Source organism: Dipodomys spectabilis, unplaced genomic scaffold, assembly GCF_019054845.1.
Source record: "Dipodomys spectabilis isolate Male_0828 unplaced genomic scaffold, ASM1905484v1 ptg000069l, whole genome shotgun sequence".
NCBI lineage: Eukaryota > Metazoa > Chordata > Mammalia > Rodentia > Heteromyidae > Dipodomys > Dipodomys spectabilis.
The window spans coordinates 531,804-547,857 of record NW_024870746.1 but is presented as its reverse complement, the minus strand read 5'-3'; the positions used below and the strand labels follow the sequence as shown (position 1 = coordinate 547,857).

General features: G+C 45.5%; 1 protein-coding gene across 1 annotated transcript in view; it reads right to left on the bottom strand.

Moving 5' to 3' along the window:
* Positions 1-1,730: 1,730 nt before the first annotated feature.
* Olfml2b (olfactomedin like 2B) overlaps positions 1,731-16,054 on the bottom strand; it is a 36,968-nt gene continuing 22,644 nt past the window's right edge. The window contains exons 6-8 of the mRNA XM_042682306.1: positions 15,400-15,891; positions 3,234-3,410; positions 1,731-2,765 (exon numbers count right to left, since the gene is read on the bottom strand). Of these exons, the coding sequence (XP_042538240.1) occupies positions 2,164-2,765; positions 3,234-3,410; positions 15,400-15,891 (1,271 nt within the window). The 3' untranslated portion in view covers positions 1,731-2,163. The remainder of the gene's footprint in view (positions 2,766-3,233; positions 3,411-15,399; positions 15,892-16,054) is intronic.

Sequence of the window (16,054 nt, the reverse complement as noted above, 5' to 3'; positions counted from 1 at the left end):
CTGATTGCTTGCCCCTGAAGCCCATCTTGAAAACTGTCTACCCTGAAACCCTGAGGTCTGAGGCCTTCCTACACAGTACCTGCCAGCCCTACTTTGAGGAGGGTTAATGTAGAGCCTCAAGAGTGGGCAGCTTGGGAGATTCTGGCATCATGTGAGCTATCAGCTGCGTCTCATGAGGGACAGGTGGTGAGGGGACCAATGTGCCACCTGGCCTCTGAGCACCCTGGCAGTGAAGTCTAATGAAGGAGAGTAGTAGGACAAGTCCTGTTCTGGGAGTCTGGAAATTGTAAATATATCATCTTAGGAGATGTAGATAGAAGTGTAGAAAATAGTTCTAATACTCAATACACATGCATAAGGAAACTTGATGAGAAAGGTGGAAATGAGTTGGGGAGAATGATGGAAGGGGTGGCTGATAAAGATGTATTGTATACCTTAGGAAATGGACATGTTAAACTGAAATGTCTTTGCTCAACAATTTGAAGATTAAAAGCTAAAACAGGTAAGTGTATATTTTAACTTTATAAGGTCTAACTTTTTTTGTGATATCAGGATTGAATTCAGGGCCTTAACATTTGCTAGGTGAATGCTCTACACCTCCAGTCCTAGATGTAATTCACACACACACACCCCACCCCCACCCCCACCCCGCCCTCCCAGCCAGCTACTCTCCAGGGAGCCTCCCTCACTCCAGTAGCCAGGGTTTGGATCTCTGCTTTAATTTCCAACCCAGAAGAGCTAGTAGTTGAAGAGGGGAATGCTTGCTCTTTCCTCTGGCCAGGAAGACCAGCAACATGGGCTTCTCCACTACCACCAATATCTGCTGAGATTCAGGATAGGGATGCTTTCTGATCATGAACAGAAAAAATTTCCCTTCTCTATCACTTCTGTTACCACTAAGCCAAATGGCTGCTTGCCTTGATTCAGGGAAACTGAATGTACAGCATGTACAGTACAGGCTCAGCCTGCACAGGGAGGAGCTAGTTTTTCTACCCCTCTTCCTTGCCCTCAGAAACCTTGCTTCAGAGCATAGGTCCTTTCCGGGAAGGAAAACCTGGCTGAATGAGATGTTTGAGAAAAAGCAATGGACAAGCTAATAGGAACAGAAGATGAACTGATAGGTTATAAAATGTTTTTGTGTGCTCATACTGGGACTTGAACTCAGGGTCTCTTGTTCTTAGCTTTTCACCAAGGCTGGACTTCTTATCACTTGAGCTACAGCTCCACTTTGGCTTTTTGATGGCTAATTGGAGATAAGTCTCTTGGACTTTTCTACCACAGTCTGGCTTCAAACTGCAATCCTCAGATCTCAGCCTGCTGAATAGCTAGGATTACAGGCAGGAGCCACTGTTGTCCAGATGATGGAAAGTTTTTGATTTAAAGAAGTTGGAAACAAGGGCATGTGATACATAATTAAGGAACAAATAGAGCCCACATCTTGGGCAAAATGATCAGAAAGAAAGCAGAACTGTAAGCAAAGAACTTGGGTGTGACAGTAGAAGAGAAATAAAAGAAACAGTGTCACAAAATAATGCAGGGGCCAGCTCATTGCAAATCCCCTGGCAGCAAGCCCTTCTGTGGGGGTTGGAGGAGGGAGGGAGGGGCACTAATACCTGTACTAACTTGAGACACTGTCCAGTTCAGCAGGAGTACACTTCTGAGAGCCAGGATGGGGATCCAGCCTTGGCCAGATGCATCCCTGCTAAACAAAAGTACACCGGGGAATGATTTTTAAATGTCTTCTTTATTTTTAAAAAAGGCTTTTTTCTAGGTTTTTAAAACTTCTCCAATACATAATTTTTTCCCCCCACCACTCAGCCCTCTTTCTTGTTCCTTCACTCCTGCCTGCAAGACCCAAGGGAAGAAACCTTTCCCCAGAGTGAGAAGGGTGTAGGGCATGAAGGAAAGTGGCTGCTGGTCAGAAAGAGAAGTTCATTTGCACAAAAATATAAACTGTGGAGGATGAGACCAGCACATACATGCATGGATTGATCTACAATCCATATTTAAAAAAAATAGACCCAAACTGTCATTTTGTATTTGTAATATTATACAAAATATATATTTTAAAACACATATCCAGCTGCACACTCGTACACACAGACACACAGACACACAAGGTGCTAGTGGCCCCTCGAATGCTTTTGTGCAAGGATAAGGGTGTCAGTAGGCAAAGATGACATGGTAGGTGACCTGGTGGCCATTGTCCCAGGCATACAGGAGGCGGTCTTTGGGGTTGTAGTCTACCTGAGTTGTGTAGGAATATTCATTCTCAAACAGCAGCCTGGGGACGATCTGTGTGTTGGTGTGGGTGTCAAAGGCATAGGAGATGTTGGCATTGCGCTGGTTGTAGCTGTCCACGGCGTACAGCACCCCACAGATGACAAAACAGTTGCCATAGAAATTCCGCCGCAGCCCTGTGCGCCACGTGGTCTCCTTCTGTGTGCTCAGGTCCACAGCATTGAGCTTGCTAAGGACAATGACCTCCTGGCTGAAACCCTCATCGTCCAGAGCTGGGTAGATGAGCCATAAGCCATTCTCATCCACAGCAAAGTCCACATCAGAGTGGCCCTGCCACCGCCAGGGGGTGGCCTCTTCATAGGCCACATCATGGAGCATAGCCCAGGCAGCCACATAGCGCTGCTTCAGGTCATACTTAATGATGTTTCGGGTGAAAGCTCGGTTATAGTAAAAGGCACCATTGTACACCACATGGCCTGTGCCGATCCAGCTGTACGGCAGCTTGTAGGAATTGCTCCAGCGACCTGTGGTAGGGTAAGAAGACAGGAGGCTCAAGGCAGTGCTGTAGAGGGACCTACAGCCTCTGGGAAGGGGTGAGCTATCTAGCAGGGGTCTGCACACTTGGCTTTGTGCCTTGGTTCTGGTTCTTTCTAGTGTTCTACAAGAAGTTGCTTAAGTACTCTGCCTCAGTCACACAAACAGCAGTTTCCATTTGCTCACTGCAAAGTTTCCAGAATCTATAGTGCTCATATGGCTGGATTTATCAACTATCAAGTGCTAGAAAGAGGGCCAGAGCTGAGAGCCAAAAGAAAATGTGAGGGAGTATGGAAGGGGAACTTCCCTTCCAGGGAAGGTTCCTCCCAGGAAAGTTCCTTCTGTCAAAAGATGTCATCTTTCTCATCTGCTATCATCCTAAAGAGGCCTGGCCAGATGCAGCAGGGTTCCTGGAGGGCAGGGAAGAGGCTTTCTGAGCTGGACCCATAACCCAGTACCTTGTTTGAAGTTCTCCAGGTTCCGGAACTCTACCAGGGTGTTGCCATAGTAATAGTTGGTTACATAAATCCTCTCGTCCTTGGCCAGGGGGTCCTTCATCCAGGCGCCTTCATTTCTCCCATATGTGTTTTGTGTGGTTGGCCCTGTGATTGTGGACAGGGTGTCTTTGCACCTCCCTGGTGGAGAAGGGGTATATATAGAGGTTAGGATGATCTAATGATGACCCCCAAATCTTTGAGCCTTTTCTGGCCCTCCCATCTGAACTCTTGGCCACTTCTAACAGTCCTACAGAAACTGACCCCAGATGGCTTTGACATAATCTGTTGTGAATCCCTTTACATATCCTGCACACTACTACTACAAAGACATCACTGACCCCATGGTGGGACAGTGTTATGCCACTGTGCTTTGCTCCTGTTATTTAGTTCTCTCGCTCTGGGAGCTAAATTAAGTTCCAGAATCCTTTCCTGTGTCCAAAGCAGTATGAATGTATTTCTATGACAGGACATTTCAACTTCTAACGATTTTTTTTGGTAGTACTGGGGTTTGAGCTTGGGATCTCACACTTGCTTGGAAAGTGCTCTACCACTTTAGCCCTGCATCAGCCCCTTATGTTAAGTATTTTCAGATAGGCTTTCATGTTTTTTTTTGTTTTTTTTTTTTTTGTTTATGTGTTGGGACAAGCAGGCCTCAGTTATCCTCCTATTAATCCCACATAGCGGGGATTACAGACATACACCACACTGGTTTTCACAATGCTTACACATCTTTCTTCTTCCTATGCCTACCCCAACCACAGCATAAGCACCAAGGGCTGTAGCTTTTCTTCTTTGTATTCTCAGAACACACATGCCAGCATGTGTATCCAGCCTGGTCCCAGCATGCCTCAGGCACCAGATGGTCTTGGGTGTGCCACAGCAGCATGAGAAAATAAGTACAAGCTGAGAAGAGGATTCTGTTGGGCAGAATGATGCTTAAGTCATTAGTGACCCCTAAGGGCTCATGCTCTTCCTGTCCTTGTACTAATGGACTGTGGAAGTGACAGAAAGGACAACCACCAAATGGATCCTACCTCTTGGCTTCCTGAGACCTTTCTGCCAAAGACCAGCCGAGTGCCTGCCTTTCCTTTCCAGACACTCATTTGGGAAAAAAGAAAGATCTACAGTTTGGATTCTGGGCTCTCTCAATTCCAGGGCAGCTCTATTCACAAACTGTTCCATACTAGTCCACTCATTCTAGTTGAAACCATCTGATGAAGGAACCTCGTGCCCTCAGCTGGCAGATGGAGCAGGGTAGCCACGTTCTTGGCCCTGGCTCTGGGGCAACCAGAACATGTTTTCCAAGGTATGTCCCACAACTTGGTGCCACTGGGAAGGTTTGGACAGCTCAGTGGAGGTTTACTGGGTTCTACTCTGTCATCTGGAGGTAGAATCTCTCCCCATCAAATAGCAGAACCTACCCACCCAAGCCGCATTTCCCCCACAGCTGAGCTCATCTGTGCGCGACAATAAAGCAGCAGTTCCTACTGAGCCTGGTGGCAGAGTCTGATGGAAAAACATCTCATTCCATAGTATGAAGCAGGGCCTGGCTACCAGTGGAGAAGCCATACTTTCTAGCATGAAGGTGAGCCCTTACATGCCATCCTAGAAAAGCACCTTCATATACCTCTTCCCTGGGCTCTGGCAAGGACTCTAATTTCCCCATACATGCCAGCCATCCCCAAAGCTCCACGAATGGCCATGCAAGACAAGGTGCTTCTGTCTGCATTGTGGTGGCCACATCACCTGTCTAGTTGAATGGGCTCAAAACGCTGGGGCTTATCTGAGTTGATGGTCTGTGTACCTGGAAGAGCCTCAAACCCTACAGTTCTTTCTATGCAGCCCAAGGCTCTCAATGGCAGGAATCTGAGGTGTTTGGACTTGAAGCCAATGGCCTTCAGCTTGGTCCTGACACTGAGCCAAAAGTCTGTGTTGCCTATTTTTTTCTATTTTAAATTTAATTTTATTGTACAGTTGATATATGGAGGGGTTACAGTTACATAAGTAAAGATATGAGTACATTTCTTGTTAAACAGTGTTAACCTCCTCCTCTTTTTCTCCTGCTTTCCCTCCCCCTGACTTCCCTCCCCCCATAAGTTGTGAAGTTCATTTCTAACATAGTATCATGTGAGTATCACTGTTGCATTGGTTTTGTCTCACCATTTTTGTGATTTCCCTTCCATTCCTCAAATCAGATGAAGTTATATACAAGACTAAGGATATCAAAATAAAAAATGACAACAGGGGATAAAGCATTAAAAAAGAATGAAAAAAATAACTGCAAACAAAACACACACACACACACACACACACACACACACACACACACACAGCTCTTGTTTCCATATCCTGGAGTTCATTTCCATTGGAGATCATTTCTGTTAGCACATTTTATATGATCATATGTGCATAGCTGTTGAGATATTGTGATCCTCTGCTAGGACTATCCTGGGCATATAATAATTATTACAAATAAGGGAATCCATGGATCCTATGTTTCTTTGGGTCTGGCTTACTTCACTTAATATGATTATTTCCAAGTCTTTCCATTTCCTTAGGAATGAGCCAATATCATTCTTTCTGAAGGAAGCATAAAATTTCATTGTGTATGTGTTTGTGTTTGTGTGTGTGTGTGTGTGTGTGTGTGTGTGTGTGTGTATCACATTGTCTTGACCCATTCATCCACTGGGTTGGTTTCATATCTTAGTAATTGTAAATAATGCTGCAATGAAGATAGTTGTGCTTATAGCTTTAGTGTGGTCTTATTTGTGGTCATTTGGTTAAATGCCCTATAGTAGGGTTGTTGGGTCATTCTTGACACCTTTAAAATCTCCTAAATTTATTTATCTTTCACCAGAGTTATATGATCCATCCTGTATTGGTTTCCACGGAAATTCTGTTAAGTTTGTCTATCAAGAATTCCACTACCATAGTAATTGCCCTTCTATTAGTCCACTTCTTAGATCTAAATCTTCACTGGCCTTTGCATTTAGAGTTGAGCCTTATCTCACTTCTGTTTGGGAATAAGTATTTTGTTGCCTCTATATTTAATAGTAAAGCAAGTCTAATACCTGCCCTGTCTGATTCAAGAGTGCTTGGAGATTTTTCCTAAGGGATAAGAGGCACATCCCATAGATACCCAGTTCCTAGTCACTAGAACCTATTAAGGCAACCTTCTAGGGAAAAAGGGACTTTGTAGACATGAATAAGCCAAGAATCTTAAAGATTATCCTGGAACATCTAGGTGGATCAATTATAAGTATCTTCATAATGAAGAGATACAGGTAAACTGACTACAGAAAAAGAAGAGACAATGTGATAATGGAAGAAAAGACTGGAGTGTTGTAGCCATAATCCAAGGAATGCTGGTAGTCACCAGAAACTGGATAAGGGAAGGATGGAATCTATTCTGTAGTCTCTGGCAAGTTCCAGCCTTCTGACACCATGACTGGTTTGGCCTTGTAAAACTAATTTTGGATTTATAGCCTTCAGAACTGTTAGTGAATAAATTTCTATTGTTTTTAGACAGCAGGTCTATAGCAAATGAACACAGATAAAGTCAACTTATGTGACTAGGGAAGATGTTCCTGTCTCTGTAGGAAGAGGGGAGTCCCCACTTGCAGTCATGCAGTCATACAGTCCTGACACTTGGGACCTCAAGACATACTTCTATATGTCCTGAGATAGAGCAAACGCTATGGAGGGGTGGAGGAGCTTGGGTTGGAAGGACAGTATTGATGTATGTGGTTTCACAGAATTTGAGGACAAGATCAAGGGAGAACATTTGTTAGGAAATGGAAAGACTTGGAAAAAATTATACTAAGTGAAGTAAGCCAGACCTAAAGAAACATTAGGTCCCATGGTTTACCTTATTTGCAATAACCAGTACATGTCTAGAACAAGCAGAAAAGGTCAAAAGCTACATATGACCATATAAGATGATGTTAAGTGAAATGAACCCCAAGACAGGGACATGAGTGGTTTTTTTTCCTTGCTATTTTTTTTGCAATTTTTTTGTGATTAAGTGATTATATAATTTCACAGTATTGTGGGATAGTGATGCTTAGTTAAAGTCACCTTTTGGGGCAAAGTGTCTATCGTGGTATAAAGTTTATGAGTTCTATGGGCTTTGCTATTGTTTTTAACCTACTTATAACGGACTATGTGATTCTTTTGTTTCTTTTGTATGTTCTTACCCCATGGTATAACCCCTGTTTTCACTGTATCTGATTCTGGTGTCCTGCATCTTGTATACACATTTTTATAATTTGGGGAGGGGAAGGGATATAACAAAATACTTAAATAAGGATACAGGTTGACCCATTGTAACAGTGAGATGTACAAGACACATGTTGAAAATGAACTTTACAATTTCAGGTGGGGGTGTGTGTGGAGGGAGGAGTTGGAGAGATAGGGAGGGAAGGGATGGTAGGGGAAAAACAAAGGAGGAGGTAACAATGCTTGATAGGAAATGTACTCATTACCCTACTTATGTAACTGTAACCCCTCTGTATAGTATTTTTTACAAAAAAAAAAAAAATCAAGGGAGGAGGCTAGTGAACTATGAGGTCCAGACATGTTGCCAAACAAGTCTGGACAGTGGGGTGGTTCAGAAGCTCCCACTCTTGACAATAGTCTGTCAGCTTTGGAGAGAAGACACTGCACTCTGACTCCTCTTTAAGATGAAGGTCATGGGAGGCAGGTCAAAGGCACTGCAGAGAGGAGAATGCTGTCTGCAATGCATCTTAGTTACTCTAGAATAGGGCTGTAAAGGATAGTGACAGATCAAGCACTTCTATTTATCTCACTCAACACTCCAACAAAGGACTTAACCTTGTTATATGGTGACCAAGGCCTGAAAAGAAAGGGTTCTTCCTTTTAATATATAAAGCTGTTGAGATATCACATCCTAAAAGAATATATCAGCAATTAGGAGCCTCTCCTGCCTTATGTTGTGAGTTCACATGGCTGACCTCCCTGACCAGATGAGATCAGCCCATACCCCTGATGCTGCCTCTCAGGGGGCCTCTCCAGCCTTCCTGCTCTATTCAAGCCCCTTTTCAACCACCATCCTACCTTGAGAAGTGTTGCTTCCTTCAGTGGACCTCAGCGGGTTTCCATGACCTGCTCTTCTGGTTCCTGTCTCTCACTTGCCTACCTTCTCCAGCACTTGGATGGCCCTACCCCTTTTTCAGATAACTCTTTTTTTTGTTGTTGTTGTTGGTTGTGGGGCTTGAACTCTGGGCCTGGGCACTGTCCCTGCGCTCTTCAGCTCAAGGTGAGAGTGCTCTACCTCTTGAGCTTTTTTTTTTTTTTTTTCAGAGTTGAGGACCGAACTCAGGGCCTGGCGCTCACCAGGCAGGCGCTCTTTCATTGAGCTAAACTCCCAGCCCCGGTTTATTGGAGATCAGAGTCTCATGAACCTTTCTACCTGGGCTGGCTTTGAACCGTGATCCTCAGATCTCAGCCTCTTGAGTAGCTAGGATTACAGGTGTGAGCCACCGGCACCTGGCTCAGATAACTCTTATAGCTCAGTATTATCCCTTTTCCTCTTGGTCCAGGTGTCATTTCTGAGTATCAGTTATCAATGGCCTACTGGATATTTCCCCTGGGTGTCCTGCTCCCTCCAGGTTGATGGCTTAAAGATTCATTTGCTCCAGGTCACAGTCTGTTCCACTTGAATTTCTTGTTCTAGACAAAGGCAAGACATGTCACACACTAGCCAAGTCAGAAACTTGAGCCATCATGATGTCTTCACTACCCACATTTCAAATGGTCAATGGGTTGCATATACTCATTCTCTTCATTTGGTCTTTCTCTTGCTGCTAGGTTCTTTCACCTCCATGGCTTGGTTTAGACCTTACTGTCTCTGGCTTGGCTCACTCCAGTGACACAAGTTTGTCTCATTGGCTCACCTCTGCCCCATCCAGAAGTCGTAGAGATGTTTCCATGACTGCATCAGCTGAAACCCTAATAACACCTCTCCAACCACCATGTTGTGGAGCCCCTATGCCTCTGACAGGGCCATTCTTCTTGCCACCTCAACTCAAGTGGCTACAGGCTGGGTGTGAGACAACAGGCCCAGCATACAAAATGAACCAGAAGAGCAGCAGCCCGAAGGCACCCAAAGTCAAGAGCACAGACTCATCTTGAGTAAATTTGGCCCTCAGGTTGTCAGCTTGACACTTCTCACCTATCCTTAGCTGGACATATCAGGCGTCTCCAGGGATTCCATGCCTGTGGTGGCTTTACGGGGGTATAACCTATGCAGGCCTCATACTCAGAGCATTCCAGGTTAATGCTCTGGTAGTGGCATCTTGAAATTCTTAATTATTTACCTTTGAATTTCATAAGGAGAGTAGGACATGGCCATGTGCATGACCAGAGCACAGTGTAAGCACCTACATACATTTAGAGTTGGTTGTATCCAGTGGACTCAATTCTGGGTTCACTGTCATGTATGGGAGCTTGGTGAGGTTCAAAGTGAGCACATGGTAAACATGCTGTTCCAGGGCACACTCCCACGACAACCAAGACTGGTCTCAAAAGCAGGAGACATCATGGTCGGCTGAGAAACCCTACCCTATCCTTATATGCTTGTATTAAAAAAGCATTTTCAGCTTATGCTGATAATGACAGAAGAGGAATGATAGCTGAAGTCAGAGTGTGGGTAAAACATGTATAGATCAAGAACAACCACGATGTTTCATGAAAACTTGATCTCTGAAGAGGCTGGAGTCTGAGAATGGCCAAGCAGACAGTTCACCTCATCCAACTGAGCCCCAGTAAAAACCTGAGATGCCAAGGCCAGGGTATCACTCTATGCATGTTGTCATTCAAAATTAAAGGCTTGTCTGCACACAACTGAGACACAACTGAAGCTTGTTTGGCACTTTCTGAACTAGGTCCTACATGACCTTGGTGCTGATTTATAGCATCCTTTGGCTATAAGAAGTCACAAGTATAACAGTAACAGAAAAAAATAAATGAGTGAGTTTTGTGCAGGTTTCCACTGTTCTAGTAAGCACAAGATAGAAATGTATGAGCCACAGAACACTGATCATATCATTTTGGTGGATTCTGCCTATCAGTCAAAAGGTCTCGTATTTGTAATGGATGTTACAAAATATAAAGATGAATGGTAAAACTCATGCTATTTGAATTTTCAATATTTTTCTACTTACAGTGGCATAAAACACCAAATTAACCCCGTTTCCAGAAGAGTCCAGGCTGCCCTAGGGCTCTTGCTGTGCCATCAGCTGCCTGTATGGTTTCCTCACCCCTGTCTGGTCCCACTGAGTTCCCTGCTGGGCTATAATCACATTTACAATCAACACTGGTCTTCCATAAGCCTATGTGTGTCATACACAAGCTCTAACCAAGGCTCCTGCTAGAGCTGTCATGGCATCTGACATGCAAGTACCCATACATCATTCAGTGCTCAGTGTCCACACTGACCAAATTTGTGCATTGTTTCTGTGCTTATAACCCTCACAATCACCTGCAGCCTTTAGTCTTGTCTTATTCCCCATCCCCCATCATCAGGTCTTGGCTCTCCCACCAGAAATCCTGCCATTCTTCCAGCCTAGTCTGTGCCCATATATTCCTGCTACTTTCCCTTCACTCTGCGCTCCCTAGCTCCCACTGTTGCCTCTTCCTCAGGGCTCCTTTTTGTACTGTGAGGCTCAGAAGAGGGAGTCCCACTGCAGAACAGGACCATAAGTACCACTGCCTGCCACCACACAACTGTATGTTCTCTACTTTGGCCACCTGCCTTGCTCATGCAGTTAGCCCCTCACAGAAATGAATGTGTCGTACTCACTGTGACTCTTTGCAGCCCACACAAAGAGGGGCTGGCTGAGTGAGCCTCACCCTGGCCAGGAGGCACCTATTTACAAGGAATAGCTCCTTACACTTATCTTTTAGAGCTAGCAGCCCCTGAGATATGACTATGGTAGAGGCCCTGATGGGTTGGGGGCCTGGGCTAGGGGACTCACAGGTATGCCCATGGACTCAAGATGGGCACTGCTAGCCAGGAGACTGAAGGCAGCTGACTAGGAAGAATCTGGGCTCTGTGGAGGCTCTGGAAAGCCAGGACAGCCTGGCTATCTCACAAGCTCTGGGGGTGGCTAAGACCAAGCACTGTGTGGTAGAGACATCCTTTGCAGATTCAAATATAAGATGAGCTCTTACTGGCACTGATGATAGCTGATGGTTCTCTGAAAGTACTTTTATCTTTTCCCACCCTCATCCCAAATTAGCTTCTAAAATGCATCAGGAATTGTCACTGATAAAATCTAGGAATCTGCAAAGCCCTAGCCTCATGGCTCTAGCACCCCCCACAGACTTTCTCAGCCTGGTGGTGAGGCTACTGCTCCCCTCCACCCAGCCTTTCTCCCTAAGCCCAGTGCTCATCACTGCCAGTATTTCCTCTCTTTGTGCTCCAGCTAAGACATACCAATGGCTCATTTGCACAGTCAGGAATAATTCTCCTCACCAGGTGCCGGTGGCTCACGCCTGTAATCCTAGCTACTCAGGAGGCTGAGATCTGAGGATCGCAGTTCAAAGCCAGCCTGGGCAGGAAAATTCGTGAAACTCTTATCTCCAATAAACCACTCAGAAAATCAGAAGTGGTGCCGTGGCTCAAGTGGTAGAGTGCTAGCTTTGAGCTGAAGAGCTGAGGGACAGTGCCCAGGCCCAGAGTTCAAGCCCCATGACCGACAAAAAAAAAAAAAAAAAAAGAATAATCCTCCTCTACTTGTGTTTGGAATACTTCTGTGAATTTAAAACTCTTCTGAGTGTAATAAAAGTTATTTTAGGACCAGAAAATCAAGCTTGGAAACCTGGGATAAGATGTTTTAAAGACAACCCTGTTTAAAACCACATGTTAAGCAGCTCAACAATCATAACTGCCATCAAATAGCAAGCCAGCCCTCCCCAGTAGCAAGACGGCGGCCCAGGTCAGTTTCAGCTAAATGTTTCTTATTGAACTGATGGCTGTGGGATGTCAGCCTATTACCTTGCTTGGCCAGGTCCAGGTGAGCCAGGAGGTCTGCAGAGAAGGTTCTAGTGTGGAAACCTCTCTATATTAAGGCAGCTAGAAGGAAACACTTGGTAGCTAATTAATGATTCAAAATGATTCCCTAAAACTTGTTAAACGTCCCACATGGCTTGAACAGCCAAACGCTTCTTCCGAGACAATCTTCAGTATATGTGGGGACTGCATATCTGTGTCTGCACCCAGGTTTTCTATGAGTAGATATAAGAGAAGTCCAGCTCTTCTGAAAACTCTGCAGATTAGTTTCTTTTGGTAGTACTGGGTTTTGAACTCTGGACCTCACACTTGCTAAGCAAACTCTCTGCCACTTGAGTCATGCTCTAGTCTGTTTTGCTTTTGTTCTTGAGATAGTCTCACACTAACTTTATGTTAAGCTTCAGATCACAAACCTATTTCTGCCTCCCAAGTAGCGGGGGTTACAAGTCTGTTCCACCAGGCCAAGCCTCTACAGGTGTAAAAACAGTCTTACATTCTTTGCCCAACATTTATCACAGGAGAACATATGTTCTCTCCCCTGTTTACCTGTGGGCTGCCAGGACTCGGAGGTTCTATGTAAGAGAACTCAGGTTTCTGGAGGGGGCAGGGTCTTAAGAATCCCAGAAAGGAACATGCCAGAAAATCTCACAGATGCAAAACCCAGGGGAAGCAAGTTAGAGAGGTTTGGGGCCAGGACCAGGCTAGGAGGTAGGCTATGATGGTGGCAAGGGGCTCCACTCTTGGCCAGCAGAGAAAGGGAGAGGTTCCCAGGCTCCAACCCACCATCAGAGGACACACTATCTTCTCACCACCTGCAGTAGGGTGATGGGGACAGACTTCTAAGCACCCAGAGGCCCTTCCCCTTCCACTGGAGGATGACAAGCTGAGGGCGGAGGTATGGGACTGGAACTCACACAGCGTAGATGGGGAAGTGAAGTGCTGAGTTTAGGGACTCCAGTTTCAAGGCTGCCAGAGTTAGGGTGGAAGCAGAAGCCTTTGCTCAGATGCCCAGGCAGGACCACTGCTTCAAAGGCCTTGCATGGCTAATTTGATGGCATCACAAAAGGGAAAGCGAAGAAAGGAAAACTTTTTCCTATTCCAGGGCTATGGACCCTGGGGTCCATCCCTCCAACCTGTTTTGCTGACACCACTCTGCCCTTATTCTGGGATGTTCACCCAGTAAGTACCTTTGCTATACTGTGTCCCCATAAACTTCCTGCAGGAGACTAAAGAATAGGAAGGAATAAGTCTTTGGCAAATTTCTAATTTCCATTCATATTAAGAGCAAGGCAGAGATTTAGCAAAGGTCCCAGCAAAGGCTATTAGTGCCAGGAACCAGGCTGCACCTGGCCACATGGCTTGGCAGGTGCTCTCCCTTCACCTTGGTGCTCACGGATTAAGGATTAGGAACAAGCCACATCCTCTGTCAAAGCAAGTGTATTTTTCAACAAATATTTTGAGTGCTGTTCTGGCCAGGTGCTGGTGGCTCATGCCTGTAATACTAGCTGTTTAGGAGGCTGAGTTCTGAGGATTACTGTTCAAAGCTATCCCAGGCAGTAAAATCCATGAGACTCTTATCTTGAACTAACTAGTAAAAAAAGCAGAAGTAGGGGTGGAGCTCAGGTGGTAGAGGTATGGCTTGAAGAAAAAAAGCTAAGAGCAAGAGGTCCTGAGTTCAAGTCCCAGTACTGGCACATACACACACATGAAAATAGCTGTTCAGTAGTATTATTTAGTCACTTTGAGCGGTGACTTGATAAATGGTTGGCTCAGTTCTTTTTGGTGTAGTTTCTTCATAGCTATTTTCACCCCCTCTCTCCTGTTGCACTGTTCTCAGTCATCTGGTGCCATCAAGCATTCAGGTTCAGAAAAAGGTGCATTCCTCTTGCTTTTGGAATTCATTCCTTTAGACTTAGACATCAAAAGTCTTCCTTTTTCTACAGACCAAGCTCCCATTCACCCCTTAAAAACCACCTTAAAACAATACTGCCTTTAACAACATTCCCCAGCCTCCCCATCAGCCAGCCAGCCTATCTCTTCCTTGTTTCTCCATCCCTCTGTGATAGCGTCATATGTCACAAAGGTTCCACCCAATTTTGGGGCTCATGGAACTCTACCCCTAGGGACCATGGTACTGATTACTTTCCTGTTCCCCACTCTGCTCTGATGCTGAGACTTTTCCCCATAGTCAATCCTTTTGTTCACTCACAGCCTGATTGTGGGGGTCTACTCAGTAAATATTCATAATGCCAACTCATGAAGGGAAGATCTTGCTCCATGCATTCATATAGATTTTAGAAAAAAGTCCCACTTCTGTCATGCACACATGCTGCCTCACTTCTGGAATTCTAGCTATGCCAAAGGCAGAGGTCAGGAGGGATTAAAGCCAAAAGTTAAGCAAGGTTCCATTCCAATGAAAAAGCTGCTTCATGCCTATAATCCCAGCTATTGAGAGGCAGAGGTTGGAGCATCAAGGGTTGAGCCCAGCCCAAAACAAAAGGGGGTGGGTATATGGTACAAATGGTAGAACATTACCTACAAATGCAAGGCTTTGAGTTCAGGTTCCAGAACCAACAATAAGTGAGCCCTACCAGATGTTAAAAACTAATTACTAATCTTCATAATTACTAAATAACTTCATTTGCTTTTTTGTCACTGTTTTTGTTTTTTTATGATGGAGGGATTGAACCCAGAGTCCCTCACATGCTGAATCTACCACTGAGCCACTCACTGCTGAACATATACCTTCCTGAAGTCTTCTCCCCCACACACTTAACTTTCTTTATGAAGAGCTTTGAGTCAGGCGCCAGTGGCTCATGGCTGTAATCCTAGCTACAAAGGAAACTGAGATTTGAGGATTGCAATTCAAAGCCAGCCTAGGTAGGAAAGTCTGTGAGACTCTTAAGTGGAGCTGTGCCTCCAAGTTGTAGAGCACTAGCCTTGAGCAAAAAAGCCCAGACCCCAAGTTCAAACCCCACACCCACCATGACCAACAAAGCTTTGGCCATCTGGCTCTTCTCCTTCAATCTATTTCCTAGCTCTACCTTTTTACCTGAGCTGACCAGACTCAGAGGCCAAGTAGGATGAACTTACCTATGACATTCCGGATGTCATCTTCCTCTTCGGGACCACCAGTGGGGGTTGTTCCCTGCCCAGCAGTTGCATCTGTCCCCAGTAGGGCTCCTCTGACTGTGAAGGGAGGCAGTGGAGCCATGTGCATAGCTTCCACAAAGGCGTCTTCAGGAGCCATTGTGGGGGCTGCTGCAGCTGGGGGTTGTAGGGTGGCTGTGTAGGCCACAGTGGTGGCTGGGACCTGGGTAGAAGGTGCCTCCACCATGGTGTCTAGAACCACGGAGTTGGTATCTGGTGTGATGGACAGTTGTCCAGCTGAGGCATGGTGGTTGGAGGCAGGAAGGTCAAGCACCGAGGTGGAGACTGGTAGCACTACTGAGGAGTCAGTGGTCACCACAGTCCCTGGATGGGTGACTGCTGGCCTCTGGGTGGCACTGGTCAGTAGGTCATCCTGTCTCAGGAGCTGATCTTCAATGAGTAAATCCACTCCATGGTCACCACTGAAAAGTTCATCTGTGGAACAAATGCCAGACCAAGAGCAGGTGGCAGGTGAGTGAGTACAAGGCTCCTTTCTACAACATAACAGCTGGGTTTGGGGGTGCAGGCTAGCTGCGATTTTAGAGGGTGCTGAGGATTCCAGGTGAAGTTCATTTTTCTCTGAACACACCGCTGTTAC